Source organism: Pongo abelii, chromosome 20, assembly GCF_028885655.2.
Source record: "Pongo abelii isolate AG06213 chromosome 20, NHGRI_mPonAbe1-v2.0_pri, whole genome shotgun sequence".
NCBI lineage: Eukaryota > Metazoa > Chordata > Mammalia > Primates > Hominidae > Pongo > Pongo abelii.
Genome location: NC_072005.2, coordinates 2,924,362 through 2,939,486, shown reverse-complemented (window position 1 = coordinate 2,939,486; position 15,125 = coordinate 2,924,362). Strand labels below are relative to the sequence as shown.

The window sequence follows — 15,125 nt, the reverse complement described above, 5'->3', positions numbered from 1 at the left end:
ACGCCCTGGTAATTTTTGCATTTGTAGTAGTGACAGGGTTTCACCATGTTGGCCAGGCTGGTCTCCAACTCCTGAGCTTGTGATCCACCGGCCTCGGTTTCCCAAAGTGCTGGGACTACAGGCATGAGCCACTGCTCCAGGCTTACAAAAAATTTTAAAACTAGCTGGGCATGGTGGTGCACTCCTGTGTAGTCCCAGCTACTCAGGAGGCTGAGGTGGGAAGATCACTTGGGCCCAGGAGTGGGAGGCTGCAGTGAGCTATGATTGTACCACTGTACTCCAGCCTATGCAACAGAGGACTGTCTCTAAAAAAATTTTTTTAGGCCGGGCGTGGTGGCTCACGCCTGTAATCCCAGCACTTTGGAAGGCCGAGGTGGGTGGCTCACAAGGTCAGGAGATCGAGACCATCCTGGCTAACATGGTGAAACCCCGTCTCTACTAAAAATACAAAAAATTAGCCAGGCGTGGTGGTGGGCGCCTGTAGCCCCAGCTACTCGGGAGGCTGAGGCAAGAGAATGGCGTGAACCCGGGAGGCGGAGCTTGCAGTGAGCCGAGATGGCACCACTGCACTCCAGCCTGGCCCACACAGTGAGACTCCATCTCAAAAAAAAATTTTTTTTAATAAAAATATTAAAACACTGCTTTAAAGATTATTAATCTTGATCACTGAGGGCTATCACCCTTACCTGCCAAGGTAAGGAGCCTGGGGTTCCAAGTCTATTTTACACATGGGAACACCCAAGGCCCAAATCAACTGCATTCATCCAAGGGAGCAGGCTGCCTAGTGGATGACGATGATGAAGAGACTGTGTGCTTAGCACCTGCCAAAGGAGGACCTTAAAGTCACAGCCTTATTTCAATAGCCTCTTTGGGACCTGTTCTGTGCGTGGCAGAGAGAGGGATCCTTTAATAACCGCCACCAGGTCCCGTCCCTCCTCTTCCCACAGCTCTCCAGGATCCCCACCTCACTCACAGCAAAAGCCCAAGTCCAAGGCCAGGCGCAGTGGCTCACACCTGTAATCCCTGCACTCTGGGAGGTGGAGGCGGGAGGATCACCTGACGTCAGGATTTCGAGACCAGTCTGGCCAATATGGTGAAACCCCATCTCTACTAAATATACAAAAATTAGCCAGGCGTGGTGATGCACACCTGTAATCCCAGCTACTCAGGAGGTTGAGGCAGGAGAATCGCTTGAACCCGGTTGGTGGAGGCTGCAGTCAGCCAAGATCACATCACTACACTCCAGCCTGGGGAACAGAGTGAGACTCCATCTCAAAAACAAACAGCCGGTCACGGTGGCTCACGCCTATAATCCCAGCACTTTGGGAGGCCGAGGCGGGTGGATCACCTGAGGTCGGGAGTTCAAGACCAGCCTGACCAACATGGAGAAACCCCGTCTCCACTAAAAATACAAAATTAGCCAGGCGTGGTGGCACGTCCCTGTAATCCAGCTACTCGGGAGGCTGAGGCAGGAATCACTTGAACCCGGGATGCGGTGAGCTGAGATCGTGCCATTGTACTCCAGCCTGGGCAACAAGAGCGAAACTCCATCTCAAAAAACCAACCAACCACCAGGTCCCGTCCCTCCTCCTTCCACAGCCTTCCAGGGCTCCCACCTCACTCAGAGCAAAATCCCAAGTCCTCCCCGCGGCCCACAAGTCCTTGCTGGACTGCCCTGCTTTACCAGATACAGAGTTAGCAGGGCCCAGTGCAAAAGAAAACTCAAAGGCTCCTTGTTCAAAAATGATTAGGAATCTCAAAATGCAGCAGTAAATATTAACCCAAGCACAAGCCCTGCTATGGGGTGGGGGGGCCCTGGGCAAATGCACGAAGCCCCAGGCCCTGCCCCCCTCCTGCCTTCCTGACCTCCCCCGGGGCACTCTGCTGCCAGGCACAGTCCTGCCCCAGGGCCTTTGCACCTGCTGGTCCTGCCTCTGACTACCTCTGTACCCCATCCCCCTGTTCTCCCTCCTTCTTCAGGTCGTTTTAGGGATGGAGGAAGCCATCTCTGATCCTCCCTCCCACCTCTTTAACTTTGCACCTTCCTACCCTGCCATCCTCCCGGCTGGTTTTTCTGCAGAACTGTCCCCACCATCTGACCTGCCAGGAATTCAGCTTGTGAATTTGTCTCTGTCTGTCTCCAGACACCACCACCAGGGCAGGGACCCACCCCCGTCCCCCGCACCCCACCCCAGGGCCCTGGAGCAGCGGGGCCTGGCACACAGTAGGCGTTCTATAAATGTGTCACAAGAATGGCTTCCCTGAGGAAGGCGGCATTACCGCTGCCTTTCTGCAGAAAAGGAAACTGAGGCTCAGCAAGAACCACCGCCCAGCCAGAGCCAAGGTCACAGAGCACGTCCGTGGCACGCGTCCAGGTCGTGCCACGGCAGGGCCGGCGGCTTCGACGCGGGCAGCCGGGTCCCTTTTCTTTGACAGATGGGGAAACCGAGGCCCAGCCGGCCGCCGGGTCGGAGGGGGTGGCGGGGGCCGCGGCCCGGGACGGGGGCGGGCCGGGCCCAAGGTCACCGCGGCGGGCGGGCCCCGGGGAGGCGGGCCGGGGTGGGGATCCGCAGGCCTCCCCGGGCGCGCGCGTCCCCCCCCTCGGCGGCGCGCACGGGGCACGGGCGGCGGCGGCAGGTGGAGCCGGAGCCTCCGCAGCAGCCGAGCCGCGGCCACTGCCGGCGTCGCCGCCATTAGACAATAGCGGTGGGGCCGGGGAGCGGGGAGGCGGGCGGCGGGGAGGGGCGGGGAGGGGCGCCGGGCGCGCAGGAAGCGGGACCCGGGGCGCGCCGGGGCCGGGCGCGCGGGGAGGGGGCGCAGGAAGCGGGCGAGGCCGGGCGCGGGAGGCGGCGGCGGCCCCGGGAGCTGCCGATCGGCGCCGGGACAAAGGCGCGGCCGCCCGGCGCCCCCAGCAGCCCGAGCCGGGGCGCACAGCCGGGGCGCAGCCCGCGCCCCCCGCCGCGATTGACATGATGTTTCCACAAAGCAGGCATTCGGTAAGCGGGGCCGGTCCGGCCGGCGCCCCCACCCCGGATCCCGGCCCTACGCCCCCGACCCCCGGCTCCCGGCCCCGCGCCCCGCAACCCCCAGGCCCGGTGCCTCCGGCCCGGGGCCCCCCCCAACTCCCCGGCCCTGTCTTCCCTCTCCAGCTCCCAGCCCGGCGCGACCCCCCTCCCCTCCTGCCACCGGCCCCCGGACACCCCCCCAGTTCCCGATCCACCCCAGCTTCCGGGCCCCGAGCCCCCCCGCCCCAGCTCCCGGCTTGGCGCCCCCCCAACCCGCCGGGACAGTCAGGGCCTCGGACGGCCTTGGCCTCGGGCCTGGGGCGCTCCGGAAGCCCCGCCAGGCACCTCTAGCCCGGGGATCCTTTGGGGGCCTGTGGTGGGGGGGTGCGATCCGAGGCGCACCCCTCCCGGAAGAGCGTGTCCCCGAGGAAGGGCGCTGGGAATCTGGGGTGGGCCCCCCCGGAAGATTTCGGGCACCGAGAGAGAGTCCCCTCCCCCAAGGGGACTTTGCAGGGAGGAATCGCTGCCTCCCAACTTGGGGAGGGGGTTCCCTAGGGCGCGTTTTCACCCCCCTCGGATGTGCACTCCCTCCCGGCGCTTTGGATGGGCGGTAGAGGGCGCACCCTGCCCCCCCCATCTAGGGCGGGCCTTAAAACGCACCCCCACTGACTGGGGGTGGCGGGGGACGGGGCGGCTCCGGGCGCACCCACCCCCTCGGCTTCCCTCGGGAGAGGCGGGGGGCAGGAAGCGCGGGTGGGGGCCGCGCCAGGGGCCGTAAACACGGGCCCAGGAAGTGGGGCAGGAGGGGGGGCGCCGCAGCTGCGCGGCCGCTCCCTCCTGGCCCGCCCTTGAGGGGGGTCCGGCCCACGCCTGGGCCTGACCCGGGCCGCCCCCTCCCTACAGGGCTCCTCGCACCTACCCCAGCAACTCAAATTCACCACCTCGGACTCCTGCGACCGCATCAAAGACGAATTTCAGCTATTGCAAGCTCAGTATCACAGGTGAGCTGGGGGACTGGGGGTCCCTGCATCCCGAGAATGTGAGTCCCCCCATTTCTTCTGCGCAGATGGCAAGGCTGAGGCCTGGAGATTGGGGAAATAATATATGCTAGACTCTGACCTAATCACTTGACAAATACTGAATTCATTTCTTTTAAACAGCCCCATTTTGTAGAGGAGAAAACCGAGGCACAAAAATAGTTAAATAATTTGCCCAGACTCAGCTGTGTGGCTTCAGAGCCCCTCCCTCCTCCCCAATACCCCCAAGTCTCCCATTGGATAAAAGACCTTCCAGCAATTGGAGTTACCGTACGGACTCGTCGTCCCTCAATCCCCAAAACAGAAACATTTTGCAGCCTGGTCATCTCTCTCTTTGCCCAGTTTTGGAGAAAGGGTTCCCAGCATCCGTCAGATTCTCCAAGGTTCTTCTTCTTTCAGAAATCTCCTGGCGTTTCTGAAGAGCTTGCCACGCTGCGGTATCTAAGGGGAAGGAACTATTTAGTCCTCTTACACCTAAAGAAACTTAAGCCCAGGCCAGGCGTGGTGGCTCATGCCTGTAATCCCAGCACTTTGGGAGGCCGAGGAGGGTGGATCACTTGAGGTCAGGAGTTCGAGACCAGCCTGGCCAACATGGTGAAACCCCGTCTCTACTAAAAATACATAATTAGCCGGGTGTGGTGGCGGGCGCCTGTAATCCCAGCTACTCGGGTGGCTGAGGCGGGAAACTTGCTTGAACCCGTGAGGCATAGGTTGCAGTGAGCAGAGATGGAGCCACTGCTCTCTAGCCTGGGTAACAGGGAGATTCTGTCTCAAAAAAAAAAGAAAGAAAGAAACTTAAGCCCAGAGATGTTATTTCCTCGGGGGTGTACGTAGCATTGAGGAAGTGGCAAGGCTGAGGTTTGCACCAGGTCTGTCTCCTGGTTTAAGGATATAGATTCTCGCCTGCCCTGCTCTGGAGGGGCACGCCGGGCCTGGGAATCCGGAGGAAGTCAGGCTATGCTCAAAGCCCCGTTTGGCCTTGGGGCCCTCTCTAAACTGAAGTGTGCCCACCCCAGAAGTGTTACTGGAAGGATCCTGGATTTCCTCCAAGTAGAAAGGGGAATCTCGATTTTGTTGTTGCTGTTGCAAATATCCAACCTTTTTGGGTACTCCCTGTGTGCTAAAGACTGTTCGTGCCTCCTCGTGTTTCATCCTTCCTGTTGTCCGACTGTCGTACCCATTCTCAAGATGGGCAAACTGAGACACTGACAGTCGAAGGCGCTGGAGTCGGCTTTCTATGCAGGCCCCAGAAGCTTTTGTGCGGGTTCCTCGATATGAAGGGTTGAAGAGCACCTGGTGAGCCCCGGGGCTGACCTGATTCCACAGGGAAGGGATCAGATGGCGGTCATAGTGCTGTGTGACCTCTGCTAAGCCAGAAGCCCTCTCTGAGCTTTAGGGTCTCCATCTGCTGGGCCTGGGCTTCCTGCTATCCAACGAGGGACCCTACCATATCAGAGGCACACACCGGATGTTTGAGGCATAACAGCCCCTGGGTGGCCAGATCATCCTATTTTTCAAGAAAGGCCAGAAATCCAGGGTTTGGAGTGAAACTTATTTTTTATTTTATTCTATTTTTTTGAGACGGAGTCTTGCTCTGTCGCCAGGCTGGAGTGCAGTGTCGCGATCTCGGCTCACTGCAACCTCCACTTCGGGATTCAAGCGATTCTCCTGTTTCAGCCTCCCAAGTAGCTGGGATTACAGGCGTGTACTACCACACCCGGCTAATTTTTGTATTTTCAGTAGAGACGGGCTTTCGTTATGTTGGCCAGGCTGGTCTCAAACTCCTGACCTCAAGAGATCCACCCGCCTTGGCCTCCCAAAATGGTGGGATTACAGGCGTGAGCCACTGCACTCAGCCCTGGTTTTTTTTGTTTTTGTTTTTGTTTTAATGGTAGCAACAAATGCACGTTTTAAAAGAAAACTAGAGAAAAATTGGTGGCGGCCAAAGCATCCCTAACCCGGCACACTCTTCTCCGGTGGAGCAAAATGCCAGGTTCCTGGGGTATCCTAAGGTCCACGTATATTTATGGGATGCTTACTGTATGCCAAGTACTGTTCTAGAACTTCTCTTGTCTGAATTCATTGACTCTTCTCCAGCCCACCCTGCGAGGTTAGCGGTACCTCACAGAGGAGGAAATGAAGCCGAGAGAGGTAGTGGAGTTTGCCTAGAGTCACACAGCAGGGAAGACGCAGGGCTGAGCTTTGAACCCAGTCCGAGAGGGGGTGGGGATGGCAGAAGCAGGTAAGCCACAGCCAGGTCCGCAGGGCCCCTGTGCTGGGTTGGATTTAAGTAGGTTAAAGGACACCTCCCCCACCACCATCACCAGTTCTTTTCCTGGACTGGGAGGCCCTCCTTCCTGCCCTCTTCCCTCCGGCCACGACGCCCTCATGGGGGCTTTGAGAAATGCCCCACAGCTCATCCTTCCCGGGAGGGCCTGTAGGAAGCTCTGGTGTTAGCCACCCGGACTGGCCGGGTGGAATGGGAGAAATGGTGTGTTTTGTCCCAGCTAAAGAAAAAAGGCTGTTAGGAAGGACTAAGAGGAAGCTGAGGGGTCTGCCTGGGAAGCCCAGGCCCCCCGTGAAGCTAGGGTCCCCTTGGGAAGTCCAGCCGGGAGCCGCCTTGCAGCCCCAGACCCTCTCAGCCTCTTTGTACGTTCTATTTGGGTCTGGAAAATTTTCCCCTGTGGTTGAGAGCTTGGGCTGCTGCTTGGCTGTGTGACCTTGAGCCAGTTCCTCACCCTGTCTGGGTGTCCACTTTGTCATCTGTAAAAGGAGCATGACAATGACATTGCGGGCCTCGTCCGGATCGTGAGAGGTAAAGGCTCGTGAAACTCTCTGAGCCAGCATTACTGTGCGCCCTCTAACTTCTGTTGTTCCTATAATGTTGCTTATTCCCCCCAACCAGATCTGCAAGGGTGGTTTCATCACCCCCTTCTTACAGTCAGGGGCCCTGACGCTCTCCCTCCACCCAGCATCACAGAGAGCTCAACTCTTACCAACTTCCCTGCCCCTCAGTTCAATGTCCTCAGCCCCTATCAAAGTTTATGGTTTCATTGGCCAGGCACAGTGGGTGGCTCACATCTGTAATCCCAAGCACTTTGGGAGGCCGAGGCAGGAGGATTGCTTGAGCCCAGTTTTTGAGACCAGCCTTGGCAACGTAGGGAGACCCCCGTCTCAATTTAAAAAAAAAATTGTTGCTTGACCCTCTGAGAATTGGCTGATCTTCCCTTACAGGGGACTTGGGGTCTTGGAGCCTCAGTTTCCTCCCCTGGATAACAGAGGGTGGGGGGCTCCCGCCCAGCCACCACTAACCACCCCGTCTCCCCCCTGTGCCTCCTCAGCCTCAAGCTCGAATGTGACAAGTTGGCCAGTGAGAAGTCGGAGATGCAGCGTCACTATGTGATGGTAAAGTCACTCTGCCCCTAGGTCCAGTGTTGGGGGCGGGCGACAGGGCCCCCCACATCCCCTCCACTGCGGGAAGCTGCTCCCTAAACCCTGGCCACCTCCCCTGGGAAGCACAAGGACTCGGGGCCTGTTCTCCATTCAGCCGGCCCCTGCTGGGCTGAGCCTGCCTCGCTAGCCTGGCAGCTGGCCGAGGCAGTGGCCGAGGTGCCAAACCGCCGGGTTGCAGACCAGCCCTGCCAGGTCCCCCGGCTGTCCTTGGCAGCGGAGGAGGGAGGAGGAGGAGGCTCACCGGCTGTGAAAGCCAACAGCCAGGAACTGACGTGGGGGAGCAGCCGAGTCCCTCCCCACCGCCAAGGTCCCAGTGTCCACACGCTTAACCCCTTTGGGCCCAAGCTCAAAGAGGAAGCCTGTGGGAGGGGGTCTGAGCCCTACCCATTTTGGGGGGCTGAGGTGTGACACTGCATTGCTGCTGCCAGAATCACTTGCTCAGTTTTGTAACCGCCAGGTGGCAATTTCCGCATCAAAAATCCCCTCCCTTACCCACCCTTGGCCTGGCCCTCTAGCAGCGATGCTGGGGTCTCAGCCCAGAATCCAAATCTCCCAGACTGTGGGGGAGGCAGAGCCAGACCCTGACCCTCCCAGCCAGAAGAATAGGGCTGGGGTCAGAGAGAGGGATCTAGGACCTGCCTGAGGAAGACTATATGGAGAAATGGGGCACACAGCTGGGGTCTTGCAGGATGAGTAGGAGTTCACCAGACAGAGACGGAGAAACTACATGAAGGCCTGGGAATGAACTTGGTTTTCTCCCCAAGGGGTGACAGGGAGCCATGGGAGGGTTTAGAGCAGGGGAGAGGCAGGGTGAGATCTGGGGCTTGGGGTGGGGGTAGCTGCTGGCCCCAGAGCCAGCAGGCTTTGTTTACCCCTCACTGTTTATACCCAGGCAGGCAAACTTCCCTGGAGTCTGGGCCCACCCGCAGACAAGACATAGAAAGATACAAGATTAGGAGCCCTGGAATGCGTGTTCTCACAGTGCACACGGAGTGGGGGAGGAGCCAGGCCAGGGCTAGGGACCTAAAGTGCCCCCAGTCTCCATCCGCAGCCCCAGCGGGCCCCCTGCCCCTCTCCAGGGCTGGCTGGGACGCTGGGTGTGGGTGTCTCTCCCTCCTGCTCTTTCCCTCCCACCTGCCTCTCCTTTCTTTCCTGCCCTCAGCTGTCTCTTGCTGTCTCCCCCCTTTGTCTGTCTCTGCCACTCCCCTATCTCTTTGTCTCCGTGTCCCCCCATCCTTTCCCACCCCCATCTCCCGCTCCCTCTCTCTCTCCCCCATACAGTACTACGAGATGTCCTATGGCTTGAACATCGAGATGCACAAACAGGTACGCCCATCTCCTCCTCCTCCTCCTCCCTCCCCCTCCTCCCCCTCCTCCCCCCACTTCCAGCCCCCCCTTGGGCACCCCCAGGCAGGTAGCGGCCGGCCCTCGGCTGGGCACCAAGCCAGCCCGGTTATCCTGTTACCTCCTAAGCCCTCCCCAAGCTCCCGCTCTCCTCCCGCCGCCTCTTTTTCAGTCCTCCCTGGGAGTGTTTCTCCCGGTGGTAAGGAGGGGCAGAGACTTTCCCCACAACCTACGGCCCCCAGCCCTCCGTACATTCCCACAAGTGCTTACTACCTGCCAGGGGCCTGAGTGGCCGAGCCCCGAGGAATGCAACCGAGGAATGTGCAGTCTGGCCTCACTCATCCTGCACTTACTGCACTCTAAGCTGCAGGCAACAGCCAGCCTCCAGCCCCACCTTTGCCACTGACTGGCTGCCCTCGGCCCGAACACGGCTTTGCTCGTCCCACCCTGACCAGACCTAGCCCCTCTTAGAGAGAAGCCGCAAGTGGCAGGGCTGGGCCGGGCCCCACGCGGGCCTCCTGGGGCTAGCCTGTACCTGCCACCCACCCAGGACTGAAGCCAGCTTCATCTGTGTGTTCCAGGCGGAGATCGTCAAAAGGCTGAACGGGATTTGTGCCCAGGTCCTGCCCTACCTCTCCCAAGAGGTAAGAGCCAGGGCCTTGGGGAGGGGTTGTGGGGGGGCCCTGCACTTGCCCAGCCCCTGTCCGCTGCAGCCATCTTGGGTGGTGTGCTGGGCGCCCCAGGGCACACGCCTCTCCTCTCTGGACCTCCCTGGCTCTGGACACCAGAGCTGAACTGTGCAGAAGAATCCCCGGGCCAGAGACACTCCAGGGGTGCAGGTGTGTGGGGGGTGGGCCTCACCCTGCTCTGGAATTCCCAGCTGGAGTGAGTCATGTCACAGGCAGAAATGTCAGATGGGCCAAAACTGCACCGGGAATGTTTTTTTCTCATCTCTCTTCCTCCTTTCACTCTCTTGAGACATTTTCCAGGCCCTGCGGGCTGCACAGGACCAAGGACTAGAGGGTGTGTTGGGGGGTTGCGGGGGAAAGGGTAGCACAGGGTGGTCACACATGGACACAGCCACACAGATAGGCACGGGCACATCAACACACGGGAGATACACAGATGCAGACACACACGGATACACGTGTGTGCAGACAGCACAGGGACACGCATGTAGGAATGTGCAGCTACACGTGGGCACACGTGATCCTGAGCGCACATTACCACATGCGCACACACACCCAGAGGAACCTGACGCCCAGCTCCTCTTCTCCTTTCTTGGGTTCTGAGGCTCAGGATGCGATGCCGCCCCTCCCCAGGGCCATGTAAGGCCCATCTCCTGTCCCTGCCAAGTTTACTGTCAAAAGTTTGTAATTTCCTCTTCAATCCCTGTGGGTATCTCAGGATCCTTTGGGTGCCCTGCTTTGCCCAGGGACAAGTCTTAGAAGGACCCAATGAAAGCCCTAGAGAAAAGGGCACTTGGAGCCCTTCAGAACAGAGGCTTCCTGGTAGCCAAGGCAAAAAGGGAGATTGGTAGATTCTAGCATCTGCTGGCCACAGAGTCAGGTGTTTGGGGATAGCTGGGGGAGGAACTGCCCTGAACCTGGGCCCATTCCCCAGCCGGCCCTGCCAGAATTCACTGGGCCCTCCCCAGCCATGGTAGGAGAAGGGCTCAATTTGGCCAGACTCAGGGCACAGTCTTGGAGCTCCTAGGATCAAGACGTCCCTGTACAGTTGGGCAGGTTGTGTACTGCACAAACATTCACATGTTTCACGTCTTTGCACGTGGCTGTGCACATAGGATAGGTCAGGATCCAGGGTTTCTCCCAGGCTCACTCAAAAGCTGTTTCCTAACTACTTAGCACAAAACCCTTTTAATCGTTTTCTGCACTTTTCCATTTGTCTCCATTGGCCAGATGAAGAGACGAGCTTGGTGAAAGGAAGCAGTTGGAGAGAGGGAGGGCGCTTTCTGATGGGGTTGAAAACCACTGGGAGGAGCAGACATGATGGCCCACTTGGTATTGGGGCTCCTCCTGGCCTCAGGGCCGTCCCCCACTCCTCTCCCAGGATCAGGAGGAATCACCGCCTCTCCTCTCCCCCCACCCCCTTCTAGCACCAGCAGCAGGTCTTGGGAGCAATCGAGAGGGCCAAGCAGGTCACCGCTCCCGAGCTGAACTCTATCATCCGAGTACGTATGGGGACCTGGGCGGGTGGGTGGGGGACAGCTGGGCCCCAGGCAGCTAACGTTCCCCTCCCCCGCCCTGCAGCAGCAGCTCCAAGCCCACCAGCTGTCCCAGCTGCAGGCCCTGGCCCTGCCCTTGACCCCACTGCCCGTGGGGCTGCAGCCGCCTTCGCTGCCGGCGGTCAGTGCAGGCACCGGCCTCCTCTCGCTGTCCGCGCTGGGTTCCCAGGCCCACCTCTCCAAGGAAGACAAGAACGGGCACGATGGTGATACCCACCAGGAGGATGATGGCGAGAAGTCGGATTAGCAGGGGGCCGGGACGGGGAGGGTGGGAGGGGGGACAGAGGGGAGACAGAGGCATGGAGAGAAAGGAATGTTTAGCACAAGACACAGCGGAGCTCGGGATTGGCTAAACTCCCATAGTATTTATGGTGGCCGCCGGCGGGGGCCCCAGCCCAGCTTGCAGGCCACCTCTAGCTTTCTTCGTACCCCAGTCCCGGCCTCCCTCCTCCCCCGCAGCCTGGATAGGTGGATGCCTGCCCTGACACGTGAGGCAAGCTAAGGCCTGGAGGGTCAGATGGGAGACCAGGTCCCGAGGGAGCAAGACCTCGAGAAGCGCAGCGCCCCTGGCCCTTCCCCCATTTTGAACACGTGTAACTGACAGTCTGCCTGGGCCCCTCGGGACACACGCCACAGCTCTCTCACCCTGGTACTGCATGCACGCAATGCTAGCTGCCCCTTTCCCGCCCTGGGCACCCCGAGTCTCCCCCGACCCCGGGTCCCAGGAGGTATGCTGCCACCTCCACCTGCCCCACTCACCACCTCTGCTAGTTCCAGACGCCTCCACGCCCACCGGGTCCTCTCCCATCGCCCACTAAAGGCGGGGCACGAGGGACGAGCTTAGCTGAGCTGGGAGGAGCAGGGTGAGGGTGGGCGACCCAGGATTCCCCCTCCCCTTCCCAAATAAAGATGAGGGTACTAAAGTTGTCTTGGTTTTTATTTTATTATTATTTTTTTCTTTTTCCAGTATACTAGCTTGTCTTTTAAGAAAGGGGATATTAAAAAAAAAAAAAAAGACAAAAATGTTTTTTAAAAAAAAAGCAACACCCACACCTGTGTCTGTATATAGTCAGCTTATCTTGTGTTCAGTCGTTTGATCTCTACAGAGAGAAGTGGAAAATGCTGTATCAAGGGTGGGCTTAGCTGTGCCTTTCAAATAAAGATGTGAGAAGGTTCGGTGATGTGTCCCTGCCTCTGTGTTGTGGCTGCCCCCGGGGGAGGACGGGGTTCCTTCCAATGTGAGACACCCTCCTAGAACATCAAGAGTTCCTAGCTGTGGCCGGGTGCGGTGGCTCACGCCTGTCATCCCAACACTTTGGGAGGCCGAGGCAGGCGGATCACTTGAGGCCAGGAGTTCGAGACCAGCCTGGCCAACATGGTGAAACCCTGTCTCTACTAAAAATACAAAAAAGCTGGGCGTGGTGGCGGGCGACTGTGATCCCAGCTACTTGGGAGGCTGAGGCAGAAGAATCACTTGAACTCAAGGAGGTTGCAGTGAGCTGAGATCGCACCATGGCACTCCAGCCTGGGCAACAAGAGCGAAACTCCATCTCAAAAAAAAAAATACAAAAAGTAGCCGGGCATGGTGGCGTGTACCTGTAATTCCAGCTACTTGGGAAGCTGAGACGCAAGAATTGCTTGAACCCGGGAGGCAGAGGTTGCAGTGAGCTGAGATCACGCCTCTGCACTCCAGCCTGGGCGACAGATCAAGACGCTGTGTCAAAAAAAGAGTTGGTGGGTTATGCTTCTGCATTTGGCCTACCCTGCTTTGATGCATAGCCCAGAGAGGGTGAGCTGAAGACTTCAGGTCACACAGCATGGCCCAGGTGGTTGATGTTCAGACAGGCGGTTAAGGGGGCTTAAAAAGGCTAGGGGGTCCCTAAGCTAGTAAGTGGGGAGGCTGAGGTGGGAGGATTGCCTGAGGCCGGGAGTGCAAGGACAACCTGAGCAACATAGCAAGACCCCATCTCCTAAAAAAAATTTTTTTTTTAATAATAAAATAAGTGAGTCAGTGGCAGAGCTGATTTGTGCACCCGAGATCTGAAGACCTAAAGGACATTCTTTTCCCTTAGAGAAAGAGGAGGCCCCAGTGCCCACACAGGTACACTTCTTTTCGGTTTTGGGTTTTTTTTTTTTTTTTGAGACAGGTTCTCACTCTGTTGCCCAGGCTAGAGTGCAGTGGTGGGATCACAGCTCGCTGCAGCTTCAACTTCCCTGAGCTAAAGTGATCCTCCCACCTCAGCCTCAGCCTCCTGAGCTGGGACAGTGGGCATGCACCACCATACTCGCCTAATTTTTCATATACATATATATATATATATATATATATAATTTTTTTTTTTTTAGAAATGAGGTTTCACCATGTTACCCAGGTCTCAAACTCCTGGGCTCAAGCAATCCTCCCGCCTCAGCCTCCCAAAGTGCTGGGATTACAGGCATGAGCCCCCGTGCCCGGCCGGTATACTCAGAGAGAACACTGACTCCCCCCTAGCTGAGCCTCCATCCTCTAGGGAACAGCCAGAAGCCCCCCCACCCCCCACCGCCTCACCCAAGCTGCACCAGCCCTGGGGAAGCCAGAAGGAAAGGGGATTGCCCCCAGTTTTCCCATCTTGGCCTTAGCCCCTGGCTCCTCTGGGACTTGGGCCAAGGGAACCTGTTGCTGCCCACCCAGCAAATGGGAGATGGCCATTTCTACTCTGGAGGGACTTCACGGCGGGAGGGAGTCCGAGCTGAGGGGAGCTGACAAGGGTGGAGATGGACAGCCGACATCGGGGAAAATGTCTCACGTCCCTAAGGAGAGGGCTGGGGGTGGAGGGTACAGGGCTGGTTGATCACACCAGCCTCCTGGCAGGTCCCACCCCATCTCCACTGCAGCCAAAGTGCCTCTAAAAATGCCAGTTGCAAGGGATCATCCCCTGCTGACATTTATCCTTGTTGAAACCTGAACACGCCTAGGCACACCCCTTGGCAAGGGTAAATTCTTTTTTTTTTCTTTTCTTTTCCGAGATGGAGTCTCGCTCTGTCACCCAGGCTGGAGTGCAGTGGCGCAATCTCGGCTCACTGCAAGCTTCGCCTCCGTGTTCACGCCATTCTCCTGCCTCAGCCTCCCAAGCAGCTGGGACTACAGGTGCCCGCCACCACACCCGGCTACTTTTTTTGTGTTTTTAGTAGAGACGGGATTTCACCATGTTAGCCAGGGATGGAATCGATCTCCTGACGTCGTGATCCACCCGCCTCCGCCTCCCAAAGTGCTGGGATTACAAGCGTGAGCCACCGCGCCCGGCCGGCAAGGGTAAATTCTTACCTCTACTTCAGAAGGCCACTTGGCACCACATAATCCAACAATTCCCCTCCTGGATCCATCTCCCAACGGAAATGTCACATGAGTCCATCAAAAAGACCCGAACAATTGGCCAGGCATGGTGGCTCACACCTGTAATCCCAGCACTTTGGGAGGCCGAGGTGAGTGGATCACCTCAGGTCAGGAGTTCAAGACCAGCCTGGCCAACATAGTGAAACCCTGTCTCTACTAAAAATACAAAAATTAGTCGGGTGTGGTGGCAGCCCTGCAGTCCCAGCTACTCAGGAGGCTGACACAGGAGAATCACTTGAACCCGGGAGGCGGAGGTTGCAGTGAGCTGAGATTGCGCCACTGCACTCCAGCCTAGGTGACAGAGTGAAACTCCGTCTCAAACAAAACAAAACAAAACAAAAAAACAGACCTGAACAAGAGTGTTTAGAGCTGCTGTAATTTGTCATAATTGCCCCCAATCAAATAGATGGATTGTGACATGGTCACACAGTGGAATACTACATAGTCATGAAAAAAGACAGGCTGCTCCTGGTGGCTCACACCTGTAATTCCAGCACTTTGGGAAGCCAAGGTGAGAGGATCGCTTGAGGCTGGGAGTTCAAGACCAGCCGGAGCAACATAGTGAGACCCTATCTGTACAAAAATACAAGAATGATGGCCAGGCACGGTGGCTTACGCCTGTAATCCCAGCACTTTGGGAGGCCAAGGTGGGTGGATCACGAGGTCAG

General features: G+C 57.9%; 1 protein-coding gene across 2 annotated transcripts; it reads left to right on the top strand.

The window, feature by feature from the left end:
• The first annotated feature begins 2,673 nt into the window (after positions 1-2,673).
• TLE5 (TLE family member 5, transcriptional modulator) lies at positions 2,674-12,260 on the top strand. Of its 2 annotated transcripts, none has more exons than XM_024236902.3 (7): positions 2,674-2,996; positions 3,909-4,006; positions 7,384-7,447; positions 8,777-8,821; positions 9,421-9,483; positions 10,956-11,030; positions 11,110-12,260. In XM_024236902.3, exons 1-7 carry the CDS (start codon positions 2,970-2,972, stop codon positions 11,329-11,331), a joined length of 594 nt encoding a protein of 197 aa, XP_024092670.1. In that variant the 5' UTR covers positions 2,674-2,969; the 3' UTR covers positions 11,332-12,260. The 2 variants fall into 2 exon arrangements, with proteins under 2 accessions (XP_024092670.1, XP_024092672.1); XM_024236904.3 differs by lacking the exon at positions 2,674-2,996 and adding an exon at positions 3,254-3,454.
• Positions 12,261-15,125: the final 2,865 nt, after the last annotated feature.